Raw genomic sequence first — 22,139 nt, 5'->3', positions numbered from 1 at the left:
CCAACAGGTTAATTTTCTTAATAGTTTTTACAAATCAATATGAAAAAACTAATAGAAAATAAACAATACAGGGACTTCCCTGGTGGTCCAGTGGTTAAGATTCTTCCCTGCCAATGCAGGGAGTGCAGATTCCATCCCCGGTCAGGGAACTAATCCCACATGCCTCACAGCATAACCAGAAAATATTCTTTTAAAAATGAAGAATATGGACAAAGAAATAAAATTGCCTATAAATGTATGAAAAGGTTTTTAATCTCACATATCATTAATAAAATATAAATTAAAGCATCAAAATCTTTTTTAAAATATGAAATACAATAATTAAAATCACAGATGCTATTTTTCACCTATCAGAATAGCAAAGTTAAGTGTTGGCAAGGAGATAGAATCAGGTACTCCTGTATGTTGTAAGCAAAGATGTAAATTGCAGTCTGTTTGGAGGGCAACTTGACAATATTCAAAACTAAAATACACATTTCCTTTGATCCAACAATATACAAATTTTTCCAATAGTTCTATTTATATATGATTGTAAGGATTTAGGTATAATGATGTTCACTGCATTATTGTTTCCAGTAATGAAAAATGACAAACCAAACATCCAGTAGGAGATTGATTAAATAAATTATGTAATGAATCAAAAACTATTAACAGACTATTTCTAGCCTTCCCCTTCCATCTGTTAGGTGAAAAGAAATTTGTTTGGAATCAACGTTCTCATCTCTCTCCCTAAGGAAGATGTTCAGTAGCTTTTGGGCTTCTGTGATGCAGTATCACAAGGAAAGCCGAGGGCACAGAGACATGCAAAGCTTTGTGGAATCCAGACAAGCTCAGGAATGTGAGACGGCATAAGAAAAAGAAAAGTGAATTATGCAGTATTACTACAGACATACAAACACTTGGCATGTACCAGAAATGCAATTTGAGGCTTGAGTTATTTATTTTGAAATACTTTCTGATGGTACACTCCGTTTCATTGACTTAGGCACTGCCCTGAGACTGGCCCACACTGCTGGCTTCAGAAATGTCACATACACACAATGAAATCCTGTAAAACTAGTAAAAGTAGTGAGGTAGAAAAGCATACTGCTTAATGTGAAAAAAAAAAAAAGCTGCAGGGACTTCCCTGGTGGTCCAGTGGCTAAGACCCCACGCTCCTAATGCAAGGGGCCTGCGTTCAATCCCTGGTCAGGGAACTAGATTCCACATGCTGCAACTAAAGATTCCAACAAAGATCAAAGGTCCCATCTGCCGAAACTAAGACCTGACACACCAAATAAATAAATAAATATTTTTTAAAAAGCAAGCTGCAAACTGTATACCATATGGCCCCACTCGTTTAAAAAGCCCACATATTTTATTCACAAACATGTTTTCAAATACATAGATGTTTTCTGGAGGATCTTTCTGCACATTGATAAAGATGCATACATGCAATAATTTCATTGACCCTCTTGTTTTGTCCTTTATTTTTAATGCAATCAATGTTGGATGATATTTATAATGATAGTGGTATTGACAAGTATTTAAACAAACAAACGAAAAGCCTCTCCTAGGACTTTGACTACATGTCAACTGAAATAAAAATGCACAATGTAAAAGTTGTGAGTTAAGTTTTATTCAGGGACCTTATTGAGGACCATAGCCAGAGAGACAGGCCTCTCAGAGAGCTCTGAGGACCTGCTCCAAAGACGTAAAGGAAGAACCTGTGTGTACATGAACTTTTCTGCTGGGAAAAAACATGTAATTAAGCATGAAAAGATTACTGCTGTCGACTTAAGATGCACAACATGAGAGATGCAAGTTAAGTTTTATTGGGGGTAAAATGAGGACTACAGCCCAGGAGATAACACCTCAGATAACTCTGAGAAACTGCTCCAAAGAGGCAGGGGAGAAAGGTCAGTTTATATGTGACTTTTGGTGAAGGGGGAATACATGCAATCAAGCAGATATTTTTCCAGAAGGTTTCTGTTAGTCTCGGGGAGCCTTCACTAGTCATGAGGAACAGTGTCACCATGAAGGATTTTAGTGCTTTTCTAGATATGAGAAGATATAAGAATTGGGCTCATAGATTCAGCTCCTGATTTAAGCACCCATGTGCTAATTTGTAGTTGGCATTGCTAATCACAAAGAACAAACATTTCAAGTTAATGATTTTAGGGCTTTTCTAAATATGTGAAGATGGAAGAATCTGGGGTCTTTGAAATTTTCTCTTAGACATGTATCTTACCTGCTGCTGCTGCTAAGTCGCTTCAGTCGTGTCAAACTCTGTGTGACCCCATAGACGGCAGCCCACCAGGCTTCCCCATCCCTGGTCCAGGCAAGAACACTGGAGTGGGTTGCCATTTCCTTCTCCAATGCATGAAAGTGAAAAGTGAAAGTGAAGTTGCTTAGTGGTGTCCGACTCTTCGCGACCCCATGGACTGCAGCCTAACAGGGTCCTCTGCCCATGGGATTTTCCAGGCAAAAGTACTGAGGTGGGTTGCCATTGCCTTCTCCGTATCTTACCTAGTGACTGGTATATCTAATGCACAGAATGCTTCCAGTTGTTTTCCATACTAAATTGCCCTAAGAGCACACACGTTATGGACTGCAGTGACTAAGAGCTTAATCCTTGTGGAACTGAAGTGGCAGGCAACATTTTTTTCTTTACATGCGTTAAAACAATTTTTAGAGAAGGAGAAAATACACCATGATGTGACATAGATTATCATAAATGGTGGAATTATAAATGATGTTTTTAACTCTTGCCTATAAATTTTCAAAATTGCTACCATAGCATGGATTGCTTTATCAGCAAAAAAAATTTCTCTTAAAAATAAGATACTTTATTTTTAAAATATATCATTGCCTTTTGGATATCATCAAAGCTGTACAAAATACAGAACTAGAAATATATGTATATAGCTAAAAGATCTTTTTGTTTTTATTTTGGTGAGTGAGTGTGTGTGTGTGTGTGTGTGTGTGCTTAGCCGCTCAGTTGTGTCCGACCCTTTTCAACCTACCAGGCTCCTTTGTCCAAGGGGATTCTCCAGGCAAGAATACTGGAGTGGGGTTACCGTGCCCTCCCCCAGAGGATCTTCCCAACCCAGGGATCGAACCGAGGTCTCCTGCATTGCAGGTGGACTCTTTACTGTCTGAGCCAGCAGGGAAGTCCATTTTGGTGAATAGTGGACATAATTTACTGGGTATCAAAATTTCTGCCCATCCAAGAAATATTTCATATGGTGCTTGAAATTTCCTTTACTCAATTCAATTATTTAGTAAAGGTTTTTGTTGGTTGATTGCCTGGTTTCCCCCGGAAGTACTGGAAGGGTAACTAAGCCACTGAGATTTTGGAAATATATTACAGAGGTAGTTCGTGAATTGGAATGTGAATTGGGACCACCTGGAGGGTTCATCCTCCTAGGGTTTGCATGGGGAGGGGTGTCCAGACTGGGGCCCATAATTTGCATTTCTAAGAAATTTCCAAGGATGGTCCTGCCATCTGGCTCAGTGACAACATTTTGATTACCTTGGAGAAGGCAATGGCAACACACTCCAGTACGCTTGCCTGGAAAATCCCATGGACACAGGAGCCTGGTAGGCTGCAGTCCATGGGGTCGCCAAGGTCGGACATGACTGAGCGACTTCACTTTCACTTTTCACTTTCATGCATTGGAGAAGGAAATGGCAACCCACTCCAGTGTTCTTGCCTGGACCAGGGATGCAGGAGCCTGGTGGGCTGCCGTCTTTGGGGTCACACAGAGTCGGACACGACTGAAGCGACTTAGCAGCATGATGCATACTAAGTTATCATCAGTGAGCACACCAGGCACTTGAGGGCAAGCAGATTCATGAGGCCAGGAGATCGCCAAGGCTGAATGTCCAGAGGGAATCCCTACAGTTTAGTGCTCAGCCAAGCAGGTGTACATTTCAAGGCTGAGGAGGTGGGGAGGCAAGTCGGTAACGGCAAAATCAGTCAAGGGGACAGTCGCCTTGTAGAATAAGGATGAGAACATTACCTGATCATGGTCCTACCTCCACTGGCTTTGATCATTGCTACAGATGTGTATTTAGTCTTTTCACTGTACATCGGCTTCCACTGTGGGGAGGAGGGATCCTTGCGTCCATTTTCCTAACTTCAAAATGGAAATGACTGATGCTTTTGAGTGATCTTAATAATTAAATCTGAGGGGAAATGATACCAGAAGTGCATATAACAAAAATAAGTGTCAGATCAAAAAAAGTATAAGGCTCGAAAACGAAGATGCTTATTTATCTCTGTGTTACTTCACTTCACCTAGAACTTACGGACTCTGGTCCCACCTTTGCGTCAAACTTCCCGGGGGTGGTTGCGGGGGTGGCCCTTCTCCCACGGGCGGGTTCCCTGCCATGCTCTGCTCCGCCAGCAGATGGTGTGGTTCTAGAACTTTTTTCAAAAGTGGGCTGAGAGGACAGAAAACAGATTGGGCGGCTCTGAGGCATCGCCCACTGCCACGCTCCGCCCGCTCAGCTCTCTGATCACAACACTGTCAGGCCACCGCGTGGCGCCGCCCCCAGATTTGCCAGAAGTGCCTAGGCACCGATTCCTTTGGGTAACTGGGTTTGGAAAGAGAACTTGCTCGGGGTGCTAATTGGGTCCGCTGAGAAGTGGGATCTTAATTGGGAAAACTGTCCCCACGCACCCCGATTTGCTAAAACCTTCTCGCCCTCCCATTTCCAATCGAGGAATGACAAAAAGGGGAGAAAGGAGTTAAAGCATCAAAACCACACACTGTTGCGACAACCCCAGAAATATCCTTCCCAGGCCGGATTCCAAATGTTCAGCTCTACCCGGGTCTCTTAGTCCCTGGCCCCACGCCGCGGCTGAGGCGGAATTAGTGCAGAGAGGGGACTGGGAACCGGCTGTGACAAGAAGCGGTCCGGGCCCCCACTAGCCCCGCCCATTCCCCGCCCTCTCCCCGCCCTCACCCGCTCCGGCCCCGCCCCAGGACGGGCTATCGGCTCGGACGGTTCCTCCCAGAAGTGGGAGGAGCCGACGACGCCTTCGTCCTTCCTGACCTGCGCGCGCAGCCCGCCGCAGCCGGCGCCTGGTTTCCTCCCTCAGCGGGCGCGGGAGCCGGAGACAGCCCGGGGCGCCGAGCCGAGCCTGCGAGCCAAGTCTCTCCGACATCCGCAGCCCGTCGCCACGGCAGCATGAGCGTGCGCGGCCCAGCCCTCGGCCTCCTCCTGCTGCTGTTCTGCCCGGCGCAGGTGAGTGGCCGCCGGCGACCCGGGCAAGCTGTGGGGGACGTGGTGGGGCCGCGAGTCGGGGAGGGCGGCGGTCTCTGCCGCGACTCCGGTGCCTTTCTCCGGCCACGTCCTCTTCCCAGTGGTCTGGAGGACGGTGGCAGCTGGGGGCTGCCTGTTTGACCTGTTTTGAGCTCATTTCATCCGTGGTCATCTGATTTCTGGGTTTAGGATGTGGGATCAAGAAGGGAGGAAGAAAATGGGTAGAAAGGGATAGGATTATCATTTTAACCTGCCTCCCCACCCCCCCTTCATTCTGCCATTTGTACAGGAATTCTTTATAAATTTGTTTAGGAGATCCGACTTCTCCCCTAAAGATGAAGGAGAGTGGGGAGGTAAATAAAGGTTAGTCCGGCACCAAATCGGAACTCACCTGAGTGCTTCACGTAAGGCACCTTGGTCTTCCAGAGACGGCAAGTTACTTCTTATCCGCTCTCTTTACATCCATGGGAACGGAGGCCCGCAGGTGCGGGGGTTAATTGAATTTCGCCTTGTCACAAACCTAGCCGTGGAGAGGATGGGCCTGGAACTCCTTGGGTCTGCTTTCCCTTGCTTTGGTAGCCTTGGGCGTGAGCGCCTCACTGCTATTTGTGTATCTACAGTTTTCTCCTTGAAAACTGTGCGGTTGGATGTTGTGGGGGATGTCTAAGGATCTAGTGCTGATTAAACCAGATCCAGTGGGAATCCCGAGCCCTGGTGCCCACTCATAGGCGTGTCTATGATGAGGGTGTAGTGAGTCACAGGGGAAGGCTGATGAAGGGGTTCCCTGCACTAGAAAAACCTCTCTTTGAACTAGATCGTTCTCAGCAGGGGTTGGGTGAGGCTGACCTGGGAAGGGCCTCCTGTGGTGGGGTGGATGGAGGGTGGTCAGCCCTGGGGGCTTCTGGAAGAGCACATGTCTGGTGCCTGGTGGGGAGGAGAGGCAGAGAAAAGCAGGTTTTCAGAAGGTGGTTTGGAATGGGGTCAACCCGTAGACCACCTGCTAGCTCTGTGGCTTTGGGCTCATTACTCTTCCAAGCCGAACTTTTACTGAAGATAAACAACACATCATAGGATTATTGGGATTCTTAAGTAACATGGTGTATGGAGGGGCCTCATCACAGTAGTAAAAACTCAAAAGAATGGTAGCAGTTATTTGCTTTGAAAATACAGCTGTTTGGTTTCCTTTAGGTTTTAGGTCAGGATCTAATAGGCAGGCTTCCGGTTAAGTAGCTTTAACTTATCTCTGAAATCGGTCAGTGCCTCTCCTCCTAGGACTTCTGGGGTAGGTCAGAGGTTGGTCACAAGTTACTTGCAACATTCCTGGAAGCCTTGAGAAGGTTTGTGAATATGAATTGGAAACACTTCTGTTGTATTTAAGATTGGCTCCCTCAGGCTGAAAGGTGAACCCATTCCTGATCTCCTTAGGAAAAACAGTTTTGATGGCTTAATTCCTACCTAGGCCTCATTATGGTCCAAGTTCCTCAAGAGAAAAAAAAAAACTTTAAAAAATTACAGTCAGGAGATAGACCATAATGAGGCCTAGGTAGGAATTAAGCCATTAAAACCGTTTTTCCAAAGGAGATCAGGAATGGGTTCATCTTTCAGCCTGAGAGCATTGAAGAATAAGCCTCTGAAATGGGAGCGAATGTAGGTAATCTTTCCCAGTCTCCCCCATTCCTTGATTGATGTTGTGATCAATCATTTTACTAGCATAAGTAATCAAGGGAAATGAGTTTTTTTTTTAAATATTATTATGATTAGCAAGTGGTTAAAAAGAAGACAGCTAGCTGAATAGGTCTTTGTATTCCTTCAGTGTTTGTCATATCACCCAGAACAAAGAACTCTCTTTCCTGGGTAACCCTTCCCCTCTTTCCGTTCCTAAAAGGGACTCTTGTCAGGGTGTTAATGGATGACACGTTACCTGTCCGGAAGCCTAGAGTGGGCCATCTCTAACCTGATCTCGGGTGCTTTGTCTGCTCTTCTCACCCACAGCTCTGTGAAGGGTGTTAGCTCTCTAGCTAAATAAACAAAGTGTTGTCAAAACCCTGCCCATCTTCCAAGGTCCAGTTCAAAAGCTTCATCATCTATAACATTGTTATTCCCAACTAGAATGCCTTTCCTCTGAAGTTCTAAATGTTCTTTATTTAAATGGCTGCAGCAGCTTTTGGTGTTTTGTTGTTGTTTAGTCACTAAATTGTGTCTCTGAGACCCCATGAACTGTACCCGCCAGGCTCCTCTGTCTGTGGGATTTCCCAGGCAAGAATACTGGAGTGGGTTGCCATTTCCTTCTCCAGGGGATCTTCCTGACCCAGGAATCGAATCTCTGTTTCCTGCATAACAGATGGTTTGTTTACCACCTGATCCACCGGGGAAGCATGTACAGGCTGGCACAAGACTTGGCATTAAAAGACCTGGTACAGATCTTGATGCATCCTCTTACCAGGAGTGGTCTTGGGCAAGGCAGCTGCCTCCTCTGTAAAATGGGTTAACAACTCTGCCTACCAGATGATTCATATTTAAAGTTCAGCAGATGTTCCACTTGGCCAATAACGTTTCACAGCCTGTTCCTGGCTCCGGTGTGGCTTCTCCAAAAGCCAGTGATAGATCAGAAGTGGATTTAGCCTGCTGGCCCAACCCTTGGTTCAGTTGTCACCTTGAGTGAACATTCCTTGGGGGGGGGGGGGAGGGAAACCTGGGGACGGTATACACCCCATCCGCTTTCATGGTTTTATTTGATCTTGTGGCTGTTGAATTATTTTTCAAACTCGTAGGTGCTGGAGCTTATCTAAGACCAAACTAGTAGTATAACCTCGAGCAAGTCAGTTAAACTGCAAGCCCAGGGCTTATCTATAAAGTGAAGACTGGCTGAACCCATCTTACTCTAAAATGTATCTTCAATACCCATCTGAAGGCGTGCCTGGTGCTCACACAAATTATCATTTGTTATGTGGATACGTTTATCCCAGATTGGCTATAAAACAGAATTCCAGAGAGTTGTGTCAGTAAAAGTCAGACCAGTCCAGCCTCCACCCCAAGTGTCCTGTCATATTTATTTGATCTGCCTACCTGACTCCAAAGGATACAAAGCTTAATCTCTGGACAGCATTCTCCGGGCCACCCCCTCCACCCTTGTCCTGGGTTATTCTGACTGGCCAGACCAGCCCTGGTATTCCAGCCCTTGCCAGAGCTGAAGCTGGGCGTGTCTCCAGGTTCTGCCTGGAGCTTTCCTCATCCAGGACATCAGCAGAGGTGAAGGGACCCGGCCCTGTGCTCCACCTGTGTGGGCTGGTCAGGTTACAAGCATGGGGCTGGGGACAGTCCTGGATCCTGAGGAAGTGAGTCAGGACTTGACGGCTCCCTGGAGTTGTACGTAAAGGGTAGTCACTAGTTATGCAAGTGAACAGTCCTGTGTAGCAGGAGGGGCATGGTAGCAGACGGGCCAACCCATCCCTGGCATGTTGTCCCAATCTAAGGATACATCAGTGTACAAGCCGAGCTGGAGTTCGAACAGTGCAGCAGCTGTGGGATGGGCATGGTGGGGGGGATGGGAGGGAGTACGCCTACCTTAGCATTCAAAACCTTGGTTCTCATTATTGGTTTTGTCACTTACCAGCCAGGTGACCTTGGAGAATCCTCTCTGAGTTCTAGTTTTCCTACCTGTAAAAGTCTGCGATGCTACTCCATAGGGTGTCTGATAAAGAACCCAGGGGAGGGAAGGAGAACTCACTCAGCTTTATGCCCAGAACCTGATTGATGTTCAGTGAGCAACTGAACGTGAGTTACTTAATAGCCTAAAGTATAGGATTCTGTTGCTGATGATCAGAGCTTCTCCATGTGATAAGATGTGCTTTCACAGAGCTCCCAATTAGAGTCTGCCGGAGTTGCTGACATATAGCAGCTGGGGCATTTTTTTTTTTTTTTTAACTGTCCTGAGCTATTCCTATTATTATCGAAAGATGCTTCCCTATGCAGTCACATATCCATTAATTAAACTTTAGAGCATGTTGTGAAATAGCCATATAGCTTAACCTTTAAAAGCAGAGACATCCTAGCCTTGTACTAAATTCTGGGTTAAAGCCAAAGTCACTTCTTACATAATCCAGTCAAGCTCCTTTAACTTATCGTGTATGTTTGGATGTTTTCTGAATCAGGGAGCACTGGATGAGATATTAAGATTTCGGAGGAAGTATAACCCCCAAGCTCTGCCCTTTAGGATTCTACAGTCTTACAGGGGAGTCAAGACACCAGCAAGAAAATACTCTTGCAACCTCTGCCCACATACACAACTTCTCCATTCTCATAAATATATGAATTCTGTTTCATCCTGGAGCAGGAGCCTGCAAATTGGTTGTGGATGGTTTTCTTGGGACACACCCATGCCCCTCTTTTACCTGTTGTTTGTGGTTACTTTTGAGTTACAGCAGACAATATTGAGTATGTACCACAGACACCTTAGGGCTCACAAGCCTACCATATTTAATACGGTATCTGGCTCTCTTAGGAAAAGTTTAGGAATTTCCCTGGGTGGTCCAGTGGCTAAGACTCTGTGCTCCCAATGCAGGGGGCCTGGGTTCCATCCCTGGTCAGGGAAGGAAACCTCGAGTACTGAAACTAAAGAGTCCAAATGCTGCGACAAAGATCCCATGAGCCGAAACTAAGACCCAGTTCGGCCAAATAAACACGTATGTGTGTGTGTATGTGTGTTAGTCGCTCAGTCGTGTCCGACTCTTTTTGACCGCATAGACTGTAGCCCGCCAGGCTCCTCTGTCCATGGGATTGTCCAGGCAAGAATACTGGAGTGGTTTGCCATTCCCTTCCCCAGGTGATCTTCCCAACCCAGATATCCAACGCAGGTCCCCTACATTGCAGGTAGATTCTTCAGTCTAAGCCACCAGGGAAGCCCAAATAAATAAATATTAAATAGAAAAAATTTATCCACCTTGTCCTGGTAGATCCACAGGGGAGCTTATGGAACGGGCGTGTACAGAGCTCTGGGTGCAGGACGCCTGGTGACTTGAGCATTGAGGAAGGATGCCCATGAGCACCTCTGAGGCCACATCTGAGGTTTGCTCATCTGTAAGTTGGACATAATAATAGCACCACCTGCCTCTCCCCAGGACAGCTCACCCAGACCAGGTGAAAGGAGTCAGTTAAATTCAGTGTTGGCAGTGAGTCTTGGGTGGGGCTTGTACAAAGGGAGGCTGTCCCAAGATGTGGGGTTGGGGGAGACTGAAATCTGTGGAGAAAACAAGGGACAGCAGACAAGGGCTAGAGTCTGTCCTTGGGCACCTGGATAAATACAGTTACAGTTAGTTCAAGTAGAGCCAGTCACGGAGGGTAATTGAGATTTGTTTGAGAATATGTATTTAAAAGTTAATTCACTTGTGTTTGAGTAGGTGCATCTATATAGGTTTACCTTTTGGGGGAAATTGAAAGCCCGGAAGACCATGATCTAATACATCAACATTTGTTAAATCTGAGGAATGGGATAGGGGTGGAGAGCTGAGGGGGGCGCCCCCTGTTATCTCACATATACTTGTGATGTCTGAATAATTGTGATCGGTGGGTATTCTGTAATTAAAATCTATGATCATTTATTTTTGACTTTTTAGGAATCGGTCAAATGTTTAAATGCTTAAATAAGATAGTTCTTGTGGTCACGAGTCACCCTGTAAGAGACTGGTTGGTGCCCATGAGATGAACTAGGAAGAATTATCCTTGTTTGGGCTTGTCCCCCGACCCCACCCCACCCCACCGCTCAGTGGAGCTTTTGCAACACTTATTACTAGAGACGCTGAGTGTGTTAGTGACATTCAGACCCATGGTGTTTCAACTGATGGTCACTCTACTCTGGTTAATCTCAGTATAACCAAGAACATGCTCTCTGCAGTCCTTGCCACTGGACTTTTCTCTTAAGTGGTGAAGGACATCTGAGCTCTTGTTTTGTGTCAAAATACACATAAAGTTCACGGTTTTAAAGTACAGTCAGGGACATTAGGTATATCACATGTCATGCAGCCACCACCAACCATCTCCAACGCTGAGCTCACATGCAGTCTGGTGCCCTTGGAGCTGTGTGTGTGTGTGTGTGTGTGTGTGTGTAGTTGCTCAGTTGTATCCGACTCTTTGTGACCTCTTGGACTGAAGCCCACCAGGCTTCTCTGTCCTCGGGATTCTTCAGGCAAGAATACTGGAGTGGGTTGCCATGCCCATCTCCAGGTGATCTTCCCTACCCGGGGATTGAACCCAGATCTCCTGCATTGCAGGCGGATTCTTTTCTGTCTGAGTCACCAGGGAAGCCCCCCGTTGGAGTCCTGGCAGACTTCAAACCTTGGTGACTTTCAGTATCAGCAGGATCTGCCCTTCCTCAGGGGAGTATGGGTATGAAGCAGCAACAGGTGTTCTTGTATCAGTAAAGGCAGCTCTCACCCAGGCACCTTGCCTTTGGAAATCACATGGTTCCCTGGGAAGACAGGTGTGTGGCCTGTGCCCAAGCCCTTGGTCTGGGTGTCGGCTCCTGCCACCCTCACATTCCAGGGATTCTTCCAGGGATCTTAAGGTGTAGCCCTTGTCTTTGTTAATAAAGTCCTGGCCGATGCAGTGCTGTGGCCATTTGGAGACCGGAAATTCCGGTCATTAGGACTGCAGCTAGGTTCTAGACTGGCTGCAGGGATGAGCACAGCCCAGTCAGTGGTCCATAGAGGAGTAATCCCGGTGGAGCATAAGGAGTAAGTGCTCCAGCTTCCAAACCAGCCAGGCCTGGCTTTCCCATTTCTCAGATGTGGCCTCAGAAGAGTCACTTTACCTGTGTAACCCTCGGTTTTCTCATCTGTGAAATGGTGTTATTTTAGTACCAGATTCACACACCTGTTGTGGGGTTGAGCTGACGGGGGCACCCTTAGCCAGTGGCTGGCTGCTGGGTGCCATGGGGTGAGGGTGGTGGAGGTGGTGCCCGTGGGGACAGACCAGGTGGAGGGAGGTGGTGAGGTAGACAGAGGAGGCCTGTGGGCTCCCAGGGGAGGGTTCAGGGAGGGCAAGGGTGAGGGAGACGGCACCAGGGAGGCTTCCCGGAGGCTGGTGGGAGAGGACCCGGGGCTTTAAACCCTACTGAAGAGGGCCTGGTGATGGAGGAAGGATTGGTTTCCTTGTGAGCATCTCAGCTGTTGTGGTTGGAAGTGCAGCTGGAGGGAGGTTGGGGGCGGTTTGAGTGGGGAAGGAAATGGGACCGCCTTTATGAGAGGAGCAGGTGAAGGGACCAACGTGGAGATGAGGTTGAACATGTGGGCAAGAGGGGGGCCAGGTGGTGGAGATCCCCGGAGAGGCTCGGGACCCTGGCAGCAGCTGGGCCTGGGGCAGAAGGAGGTGCTTGGGTTTCAGCTGTAGTTGAGCCCAGGGGAGGTGGAGAGAGAGCCTGGAGGTGGGCACGAGGCCTCCCCCACTGGTCAGCCATGCGGGTGAGCTCAGAGGGTTGCCTGCCTGCCCACAGGGTTGGGGGAGGCTGATGCCAGAGCAAGGACCTTCACTAAAGGGTTAATTGTATCTTGTTGAGAGTCTGTTTCTGGAACTAGAATGTTCTGGTTTGAATCCTGCCTCTGCTGCTCTTGGATTCAAACTCTCTGCCTCTGTTTGTTCATCTATAAATTGGGCACAATAATAGCACCTCCCTGAACTTTACTGGTGATCCAATGGTTAAGACTCCAGGCTTCCACTGCAGGGGACAGGGGTTCTATTCCTCGTCGAGGAGCTAATCCCACCTGGCATGGTGTAACCAAAAAAAGAAGAAGAAAAACCCAACAAAACACTGCCCTCTCGCTCATGCTGTAAGGATGTGTTGGGTTCATAAGGTGAGAGCAGTTAAAGCAGTGCCTGACACCCAGCAGGTGGGCTGTGAGCACCTTTGGGCCCCTCTGGTTCATGCTTCTTCAAGCAGATGACTTGGGAAAGCAAACCTAAGAGCAGTGACTCGAGCCCAGTTTTTTCCTGGCCTGGAAGAAGCTTCAGGTGGTTTATTTTGTTCAGGTCTTTGAACCTCTTTGGTGAAGTCCCATATACTTCTCGGAAAACCTGGAGAATAATTCCTTACTTTTGATGGGTGGTTCTTTCTGGCTTTCTAAGTGCTTTCTCATTTATTCCCGAATTCAGTCTGCCCACCTGAACTGTGACGTAACCAGGGTTGGGGTGGTCAGGAGTGAGTAGGAGGTGGGAGACTCCTGCTCGGCACAGCTGGGTGACCTTCAGCGGGTGCAGCTGGGCTCTGCATTTATTGAGGATCAGAGCCCAGGACTCCTGACCTCCCACCCCTCAAGCTTATTCTCCACCCCCATCTCTTTTGCCTGGTGGGTAGAAACACCTTTGCTTTGAAACAGATGGTGTAGATTATGAAGGATGATGTTGTAAATAGGACCGAGACAGCACTGGGTCATCTTTATTGTCCCGTAGAGCGCCGAGTGCTGAGGAAGGGGAACTTAGACTCCAGATACCCGTCTGTTAGTCATGCTAGAGCTGTGGGGGTTTTTTTTTGACTGGATTCCTGTCACTCCTGCGGGTGATAAGCCAGAGTGCCCCTTGGCCGGCACCTGCTTGCCCTGTTGGTCTGTTGAGAATTCTGTGGAGAGGGGTGGGGTGGGGTGAGAATCCCAAGGGGCGGGTCCCTGGTATGTAAGTTACAGGTCAACATCAGTAGTTGTTACCCTCCTTGGCTTACTCGCCTTTCTACACTTCAGTAGATGGATGATGGCCTTTTAGTGGGAAACCCAGAATCGGGAAGAGCAGTACTTTTCCTAGAACCACTGGGTTTACAGACAAAATTATGATTCTTTTTATATAGGAATGGTGGAATTTTGTAAGTTCTTGCCAAAGGTTTGGGACGTGGCATTGCTGAATGCTTGTCACTTCCTCATTTGTCTAAGTTCCCTCCCTCCCTTGTGGCCTAAACATATGACTTAATTAATCAAGCTGGGGTAAGTCATAATTGCTGGTTTAAAATATGGAAAGAATGAATTCAGAGACAAGTCTTGTGGGCCCTTAGATTTCCCCCCCAGCATCCCTACATCTCCTGCTTTTCCTCCCACGTTTTCAGGGCCTGTTGTGAGGTTTGTGTCTTTTCATCAGGGACCAGCACTGCTCAGCTCCTTGCAGGGTGTGTGGGTCACGTGCCCTTGTCCTTGGAGACAGTTCACTCTCTTGCATCTGTGCCCATTTTTCAAAAATGGCTTTCCCATCAGGCACCTTGGAAGCCATGGTTACTTCTCAGCAGCCGCTGTTTCCCTGCAGGACAGCTGACTGCACAGTCATGCCAGCCATGACCCTGGCCAGCTTGGCAGAGCTTGGTGGCCTTGCTAATGAGATGAGTCACACTCTCGCACCCCCTGACTTTTCTGATGCCATGTGACTCTCACATGGGGAATAGGAGTGGCCCTTGAGAAATCTTTATGCAAGAGGTTTTACATTTCTTCAAGATTCTGAGGTGATTAAAGTATGCATGTTTCTTGCTTTTTACTTAAACTCAAGGACAAGATACTCATTCTTGCTCCTCCTCCTTACGTGTTGTTTTTTTCCCCACATTACTCATGGTGTGCTGATATTAATTAACCTTAGCAGATATGGAGCTGTTCTTTCATTATTTACACCTGACTCAATTCCTTATGGAGAAGGCAATGGCAGCCCACTCCATTACTCTTGCCTGGAAAATCCCGTGGACGGAGGAGCCTGGTAGGCTGCAGTCCATGGGGTCGCTAAGAGTCGGACACGACTGAGCGACTTCACTTTCACTTTTCACTTTCATGCTTTGGAGAAGGAAATGGCAACCCACTCCAGTGTTCTTGCCTGGAGAATCCCACGGACGGGGGAGCCTGGTGGGCTGCCGTCTATGGGGTCGCACAGAGTCGGACACGACTGAAATGACTTAGCAGCAGCAATTCCTTATCCTGATGTGTAAAAATAGAGCCTTAGTAATCATAGACTTATAATACTATCTGGCTTTCTTCTATGCTGATTGATAGTGATTCTTGTATGGAACTGTCTCTTCCTTTTAATAAATAATCTAGCAGGAAGTAGAAATTATGTAAGTAATTTCTATTACTTCCTTTGCTGACTTCACAAGTCCGTTTTGGACTTTGCTGTTGTTCATTCACTAAGTCGTGTCCAACTCTTTTGTGCCCCCTTGGACTGCAGCATTCTCTGCTTCCCTGTCCTTCACTGTCTCCTGGAGTTTGTTCAGACTCTTGTCCATTGAGTTGATGATGCCATCCAGCTGTCTCATCCTCTGCCTCCTGCTTCTCCTCCTGCCCTCAGTGTTTCCGAGCCTCAGGGTCTTTTCCAGTATGAAGTCAGCTCTTCATATCAGGTGGCCAAAGTATTGGAGCTTCATCTTCAGTACCAGTCCTTCCAATGAATATTCAGGGTTGATTTCCTTTAGGATTGACTGGTTTGATCACCTTTCTGTCCAAGGGACTTTCAAGAGTCTTCTCCAGCATTGAGCTTTGGGTTTATTTGAATTAATGTTTTTCGAAATGTTCAACTAACTGGTGCCTCTGGCTTTTACTTTGCTTGGCAGGTACTGTTGGAAGCTTCTGTGAATGAGGGCGTTTTTTGGTGTTGAAATTCGTGTTATCCCTGAGGCCCTAGTGAACCGTTTTCTGTTGACGTTTGCAGGTATTTTCACAGTCCTGCATTTGGTATGGCGAGTGTGGAATCGCATCTGGAGATAAGAGATACAACTGCAGATATTCTGGGCCACCAAAGCCATTGCCACAGGACGGCTATGACCTAGTGCAGGTGAGTGAGTAATCTTGGGCTTTGGGAACACAAAACACTAATCAGAGATCCTCTGCGATTACACCGTAGATATTCCCCGTGGGGTGGGGGTAGAGGTGGAATGAACGGGCTACTCTTGTCCCAGATTCTTACCTCTAGCACAGAGAAGATAACATACTAACTCTGCAGGCGTCATTTTTCTGGGGTTGACGATACCTTGCTTGTAAAGTTTCCCAGTAGCAGGTTACTACTGAGGGACTTGGTCTTGGTACCTCGCATGTTGCTCTTTGCAGCTTCTTCAAAATACAGTCAGAGTTAGCCTCTTTTGTTTCTAGACGAGGCTGCTGAGTGGCTGTGACTCACTTGTCCTCTGTTCACTTTAGAGGTTCCTCCAGTTTCCACCGAGAGCCTGTGACCTTTGATTGCCTCCAGGAATCTGTTTCTTGTCTCTTTTACCATCCCTGATACACAGGGATATTAGAAAAGAACTGGAAAAATCCAGGTTAAAAGACTGGCTTTAGAGGCTGCAGTTATCTAAAATCCAGCTGACACGGTAGCAGGTCTTCTGGACTTATCTGCTTCTTCCATCACAATTTTTAAAGGCATTTGACTTTTCCTGGAGTGACTCACAGAAAATAGCATTCTGGTTAAACATAACCAAGTAACCTAAAAAGAGGTAAAATGATTGTCAAGGAAAGAAAGGAGCTTCCCAATAAGAAAAAAAAAGGAAATGTCTGTACTGCCTCTACTTTTGTGAATTGCTGGTTATCTAGCGGAAATTTGATCGCCTTTTAAAAGAATTCTGCAAGAACTTTGCAAAGAGGTGTGTCACCCTTGTGTACCTAAAAAAGGATGATGTGCATAAAGTGGTTTCCTCTTTGAGGAGTGTTTGTGTTTATTCCACTTGGCTACTCTGATGTTCATGTTTTCTCTCCCAAAAGGAACTCTGTCCAGGGTTCTTCTTTGGCAATGTCAGTCTTTGCTGTGATGTCCAGCAGCTTCACACACTGAAGGACAACCTGCAGCTGCCTCTGCAGTTTCTGTCCAGGTGGGTTGACCGCCAGGCATGCAGAGAAAATGGGTTTAGAAGTTAGTTCTTGTTTCATTTTAAGAATGCTATCTTAGGACTTCTCAGAGATAAAGAAGAACTTTTGATAAAGTAGTAATGATGAGACTTCGTTCTCGCTCTCGTTATATTCAGAATTGCTACTTGGTTTGCTTCTGAGATGTCTTCACCCCAAAGGGGACCTGCATTGTGGTCTGGGTCCTTTCAGACTTGAGCCCCTTCACACGGTGGAAAGGAGAGGTTCCGGGGATCCTGCCCGGGTCTCTGACCCCAGACCCTCCTCCACACAGTCCTCTGCGTCGCCTCCCTCCCCTGTTTCGCGCGTGGTTCTCTCTTCCTCATTGGAGCCTGCCTTTGGTGACTGTTCACAAGCCTGATCTGGCAGAGTCGGCTGGTTTTGTCAAAGTTAGTTTGCTGTCCACTGTGTTCTCTGTGGCCGGGGCAGTGAAAAGGGCCGCATAATAGATGTTCTCCAGGCTTACCCAGCAGTTTTCAAACTGAGAAGAGTGAGCTGGTGGTGGCCTTCCGAGCAGCATGTGTGAGCCCCCGGTGAAGGCGGACGGAAGGCCACGTGCTTCTCTGTGCGGGTGTCACTGCAGGTGATGGCTCAGGCGGGCGTCCTTGTTTCTTGCCAGATCTCCAGTTGGCAGTGCAGAGTGGAGAGCCATCCCTCTGTATGTTCTGCCAGGACAACATACAATGTAGTAAATGATCTAATTAGAGCATTAGAGTTGAGACTCTAATCAAGCCAGTGTATCTTATGGAAGGAAATCTCATGGCTGTTGCTGGAGCCAGATTAAAGCTGTCATTCGGCCAAATACATTTATTTAGCATCTACTCTACGTGAGGCATTATGGGCATCTACATCAAAAGATAGCCAAGTATTTCCTGTGTCATCAGAGGTAGCAAAGCTTTATTTATAATAGCAATGAGATGCTAATACAGAATATTGTGCAGCTGTCCAAACTGATAACTGTAGAAGTTAAACGGAGTAACACGGAGAGACATTTGTAATATATGCAAAGTGGTAGGAAGCAGTGCACCCCAGGAGTGATTTCTGTTCAGGTGGTGTACTTGTCATTCCTGTCTGTCACAGTAAAGCGTGGGACTCCTGAAAGCAAGTCGATGTGTGTGTCTGCTCCTTCACTAGACGGGAGGCTTTTGTTTTATTTTTGGCCACACCATGCAGCGTGTGGGATCTTAGTTTAGTTCCCTGACCAGGGATAGAACCCATGCCCCTTAACATTGAAAGCGAGGAGTCTTAACCACCAGACCACCAGGAAAGTCCCACGAGACCGGCAGCTTTGAAGGCCGAGACCAGACTGTCCTCGTTCTGTGTCATGTGTGGTCATCTGGATGGGAGCAGATTGGGGGGCAGTCTTGATTGGTTGTGTTGCAAGAATGCAAGCCTGATGAAGCAATAGCTTTTGCAGATAACAGGGAACTAAAGGGGAAGACAGAGGTCTTCTGCCACATAACTGGTCAACATTAGAAGCTTCACAGCGGACAGCTTGTGGTTCTTATGAAAACCGGGTGCTTCTGAAATGCATGTAGCTGGCGAACACCACTGCTCTTCTTTTATCTTCTCTAATCCTGGGGAATCCTCTTGTGTTTAGAGACGGCCTAAGGTTATCTGGGGCTTGAAAGAGAGCCCTTCAGTAGGTTATGAGATGAAAGCACTAATGTGTAAATCTCCTTTTTCCCCTTTTTTATTCTCCATCAGAATGTCACCATGGTAGTCCTAAGTCCTTTTGGCTTCAAAATACAGGAAACATGACCAAATTATAAAGTGCAGGATTCAGAGAGCATTTGTTTCTTGAAATTACATCTGGGCAGCACAAATGTTAGTAATTAGGGTGGTTTTTAAAGATGTGTCTTTATTTTAACATGAGGTTTTAGGTTTGGAATTGCTGGGTTTAATATGTCCTCATGGTAATCCATTTGCTGATTTATAATAAATTTTAAATAGTCTTTGTGTATTTTAAATCATCTTTTTGCTGGCCCTGTTACCCACGAGATCATTCAAAATAGTTTGCTTTTTCTTTAGATGTCCATCCTGTTTTTATAACCTAGTGAACCTGTTTTGTGAGCTGACATGTAGCCCTCGACAAAGTCAGTTTCTGAACGTTACAGCAACTGAAGATTATGTTGATCCTACTACAAACCAGACGAAAACAAATGTAAAAGAATTACAGTACTATGTTGGAGAGAGTTTTGCCAATGGTAAGTAAACTTTTAAATTATCCCTCTTTTATATTTGATATCAGGACAGTGGATCAAGTTGTCCTGTCAGCTCTGTGAAAAAGGACAGTTTTCAGTTCCGTTAGCACTGAAATGCCAATGGAAATGTGAGTTGTTACTTCGCTTGTCTTCTGGGACTTGAGCTACAACCTATGAAACGATCTCCTTAAAGTATTTGCTTTAACTCTTTCCTAACTATAAGTTCCCTTATGGAAATTTTTAGTTTGTGCAAGTTTATTTCTATACATTTTAGGAACCATTTGGGCTTAGGTTCTGTTGGACATGAAATGCATAACTTCATGAGTTATTGCAAGACTGCAGAGATGCGGGGTGGAAGGGAGACCTAGTTGGCAGAGGAGAGATTTTGCCTGTGAAGAAACCAGTCACCATAAGGGAAAGTAAGCAGATGTGACAAACAGGAGAAAGGTGTCCCAGCAACTGAAGCTCATAGAGTCTGAAAAAGACCATGTCATGTTTGTTGAAAACAACTGAAATGAGAGTTCTGAAAGAGTAGGACCCTAGGGAAAGAAAATGAACAGATTAGAAACAGAACCAACTGGAAGATCCAGTTAATGAGAAATAGTCATGCAAGTGGATTAAAAGATAGATTAGATGCAGCTGAATAAAGAATGGGCCCCAAAACAATAAAATGAGAGAATAAGAATTCAGCAAAGCTGTTGACTATAAGAGCGACTATAGTCAATTACTATAATGATCAATTAAAAATGTAACCAAAAAAATTTAATAAAAAACTTGCACTTTGATGGACACCATCAAAAAGAGGCAGAAATATTTGCAAAGCATGTATTTAATGAAGGACTTGTGTCTAGGATATATAAAGAGCTCTGACAACTCAAAAAGAAAATAACCCAATTAAAAATGGGCAAAGAATCTGAGCAAACATTTTTCCAAGGATGTTATTTATACAAATAGTCAATAAGTTCATGAAAAGATGCTTAAAATCAGTCATCAGGAAAATGCAAATCAAAACCACAGCAAGGTACCACTTGACAGCCAATAGGGTGGCTGAAATAAAAAGACAAGTTCTGGCAGGTATGCAGAGAAATCGGAACCTTCATACACAGTTGGTGGGAATGTGAAACAGTGTAGTCACTTTGGAAAACAGTCTTGCAGTTCCTGGAGCAATTAAACATGGAGTTACCCATATGACCCAACAATTCCACTCACAAGAGAAATGAAAACATATGTTCATAATAGCCAAAAGGTGGCTGTATGAAACAACTCAGATATCCATCAACTGATACATACATAGATAAACAAAATGTGGTATATCCATATGATGGAATATTATTTGACCATAAAAAGAAATAAAATAAGGATCCATGCTGCAACATGGATAGACCTTGAAAACGTCATGCTAAGTGGTAGAAGCCGGTCACAAAAGACTATTCATGATTTCATTTATATGAAATGTCCAGAATAGGCAAATCTATAGACACAGAAGTAGATTAATAGTTGCTTAGGGCTTAAGGGGATGGGGAGATAAGGGAGCATTAGTTAAAGGTCCTGGGTTTCTTTCTTAAGGTGATGAAGACGTTTTAGAATTGACTGTGGTGATGATTTCTCATATCTATGAATATGCTAAAAGCCATCAAGTTATAACTTTAAATTGGTGAATTGTATGTGAGTTATCTCAATAAATGTATAAAAAAAGGAATTTGTAACTAAATACAGCTCATTTTAAAAACTATAAAATCTGAATGACAGATAATCTTAAATGCAAGTACAGAAAAGGTGGAAATCACTTCAAAAGAATGACAATTGGAGATTTTCTGTCCAGCAAAGCTAGAGGCCCGAAAGCAGTGGGGTTATCACAGTTCTGAAAAAAACTATTGCGCTAGCTAATCTGCCTTTCAAGAGTGAGGGTAAAGCACAATGAATTTCTAAGTACCTCTCTAAAGTTTAGGGGAAGAAGGTTTTAGGAAGTTTCTAACAAGCAGGGACTGGCGATTGAATGTTAATATACTGGTGTACTGCAGTGCGTGGAGCACAAAGAATCAGACACGACTTAGCAACTAAACAACAACAAAGCAGAGCTTTGGTTTCTTACGTGCAGAGTGTCATTGACATTGCTAGTTCTTGTGTCTTTATGCATACTAAAAGCTCAGTTCATTCACAGGTGAACTCTGTCCCGAAACCAGTTTTTACCCTGGAGGTTCCGTCATTCACCAGCGGTAGTTTCTTGGAGCGAGCTGCACTGGCTGAAGAGGCCCTGAGGGTCTTGCTTCTCCCTCCTTGGCCTTCAGTGTGCTCTTCCCTGCGCGGGGGTGACACTTCTCCAGGCCCCTGTGGACTGGGATGGCCACGCCTTGTCCTGCCTTTGATTTTAAGTTGCTTGGAATCTGGCCTAGCCTGTCGCTTGCAGGGTGACAAGCCAGTGTCAGAGGTGACCTCCGTTCCTTCCCTCAGTGGTTGCTGTCTAGACTCCCAGCCCCTGCCTGCAGTGTGTCTGGATTTCCACGTTCACACGTGAGAGGCCCCGTGTAAGCTCTCACCCGGTGAATTCCAGCAGCAGTTTCAGCCTTCTCCCTTCCTCCCCCACCAGCCATGTACAATGCCTGCCGGGATGTGGAGGCCCCCTCGAGCAACGAGAAGGCCCTGGGGCTGCTGTGCGGGCGCGAGGCCAGCGCCTGCAACGCTACCAACTGGATCGAGTACATGTTCAACAAGGACAATGGCCAGGCGCCCTTCACCATCACCCCCGTCTTTTCAGGTGGGGACAGAGACCCCCCCCACCCCCCAGGTTTGGTGTATTGAACTTAACGGTTTTTTTAAAGCCCAGGAACCCTAATGTGCAATAGGA

The 22,139-nt window shown here is 46.0% G+C and overlaps 1 protein-coding gene across 2 annotated transcripts in view; it reads left to right on the top strand.

The window, feature by feature from the left end:
* The first annotated feature begins 4,905 nt into the window (after positions 1 to 4,905).
* The window catches only part of NPC1 (NPC intracellular cholesterol transporter 1), a 43,667-nt gene continuing 26,433 nt past the window's right edge, over positions 4,906 to 22,139 (top strand). Inside the window, exons 1-5 of one of the 2 annotated variants that reach the window (XM_006079183.4) lie at positions 4,906 to 5,235; positions 15,907 to 16,029; positions 16,950 to 17,056; positions 19,122 to 19,297; positions 21,882 to 22,049. In XM_006079183.4, coding sequence (XP_006079245.3) covers positions 5,179 to 5,235; positions 15,907 to 16,029; positions 16,950 to 17,056; positions 19,122 to 19,297; positions 21,882 to 22,049 — 631 coding nt within the window. In that variant the 5' untranslated portion in view covers positions 4,906 to 5,178. Of the gene's footprint in view, positions 5,236 to 15,902; positions 16,030 to 16,949; positions 17,057 to 19,121; positions 19,298 to 21,881; positions 22,050 to 22,139 lie in introns of those variants that run through there. The other variant, XM_025273527.3, reaches the window with a different exon arrangement.

This window comes from Bubalus bubalis, chromosome 22 (assembly GCF_019923935.1).
Source record: "Bubalus bubalis isolate 160015118507 breed Murrah chromosome 22, NDDB_SH_1, whole genome shotgun sequence".
Taxonomy (NCBI): Eukaryota; Metazoa; Chordata; class Mammalia; order Artiodactyla; family Bovidae; genus Bubalus; species Bubalus bubalis.
Note: the sequence above shows the minus strand (reverse complement) of the source record. Positions and strands in the feature narration are given on the sequence as shown.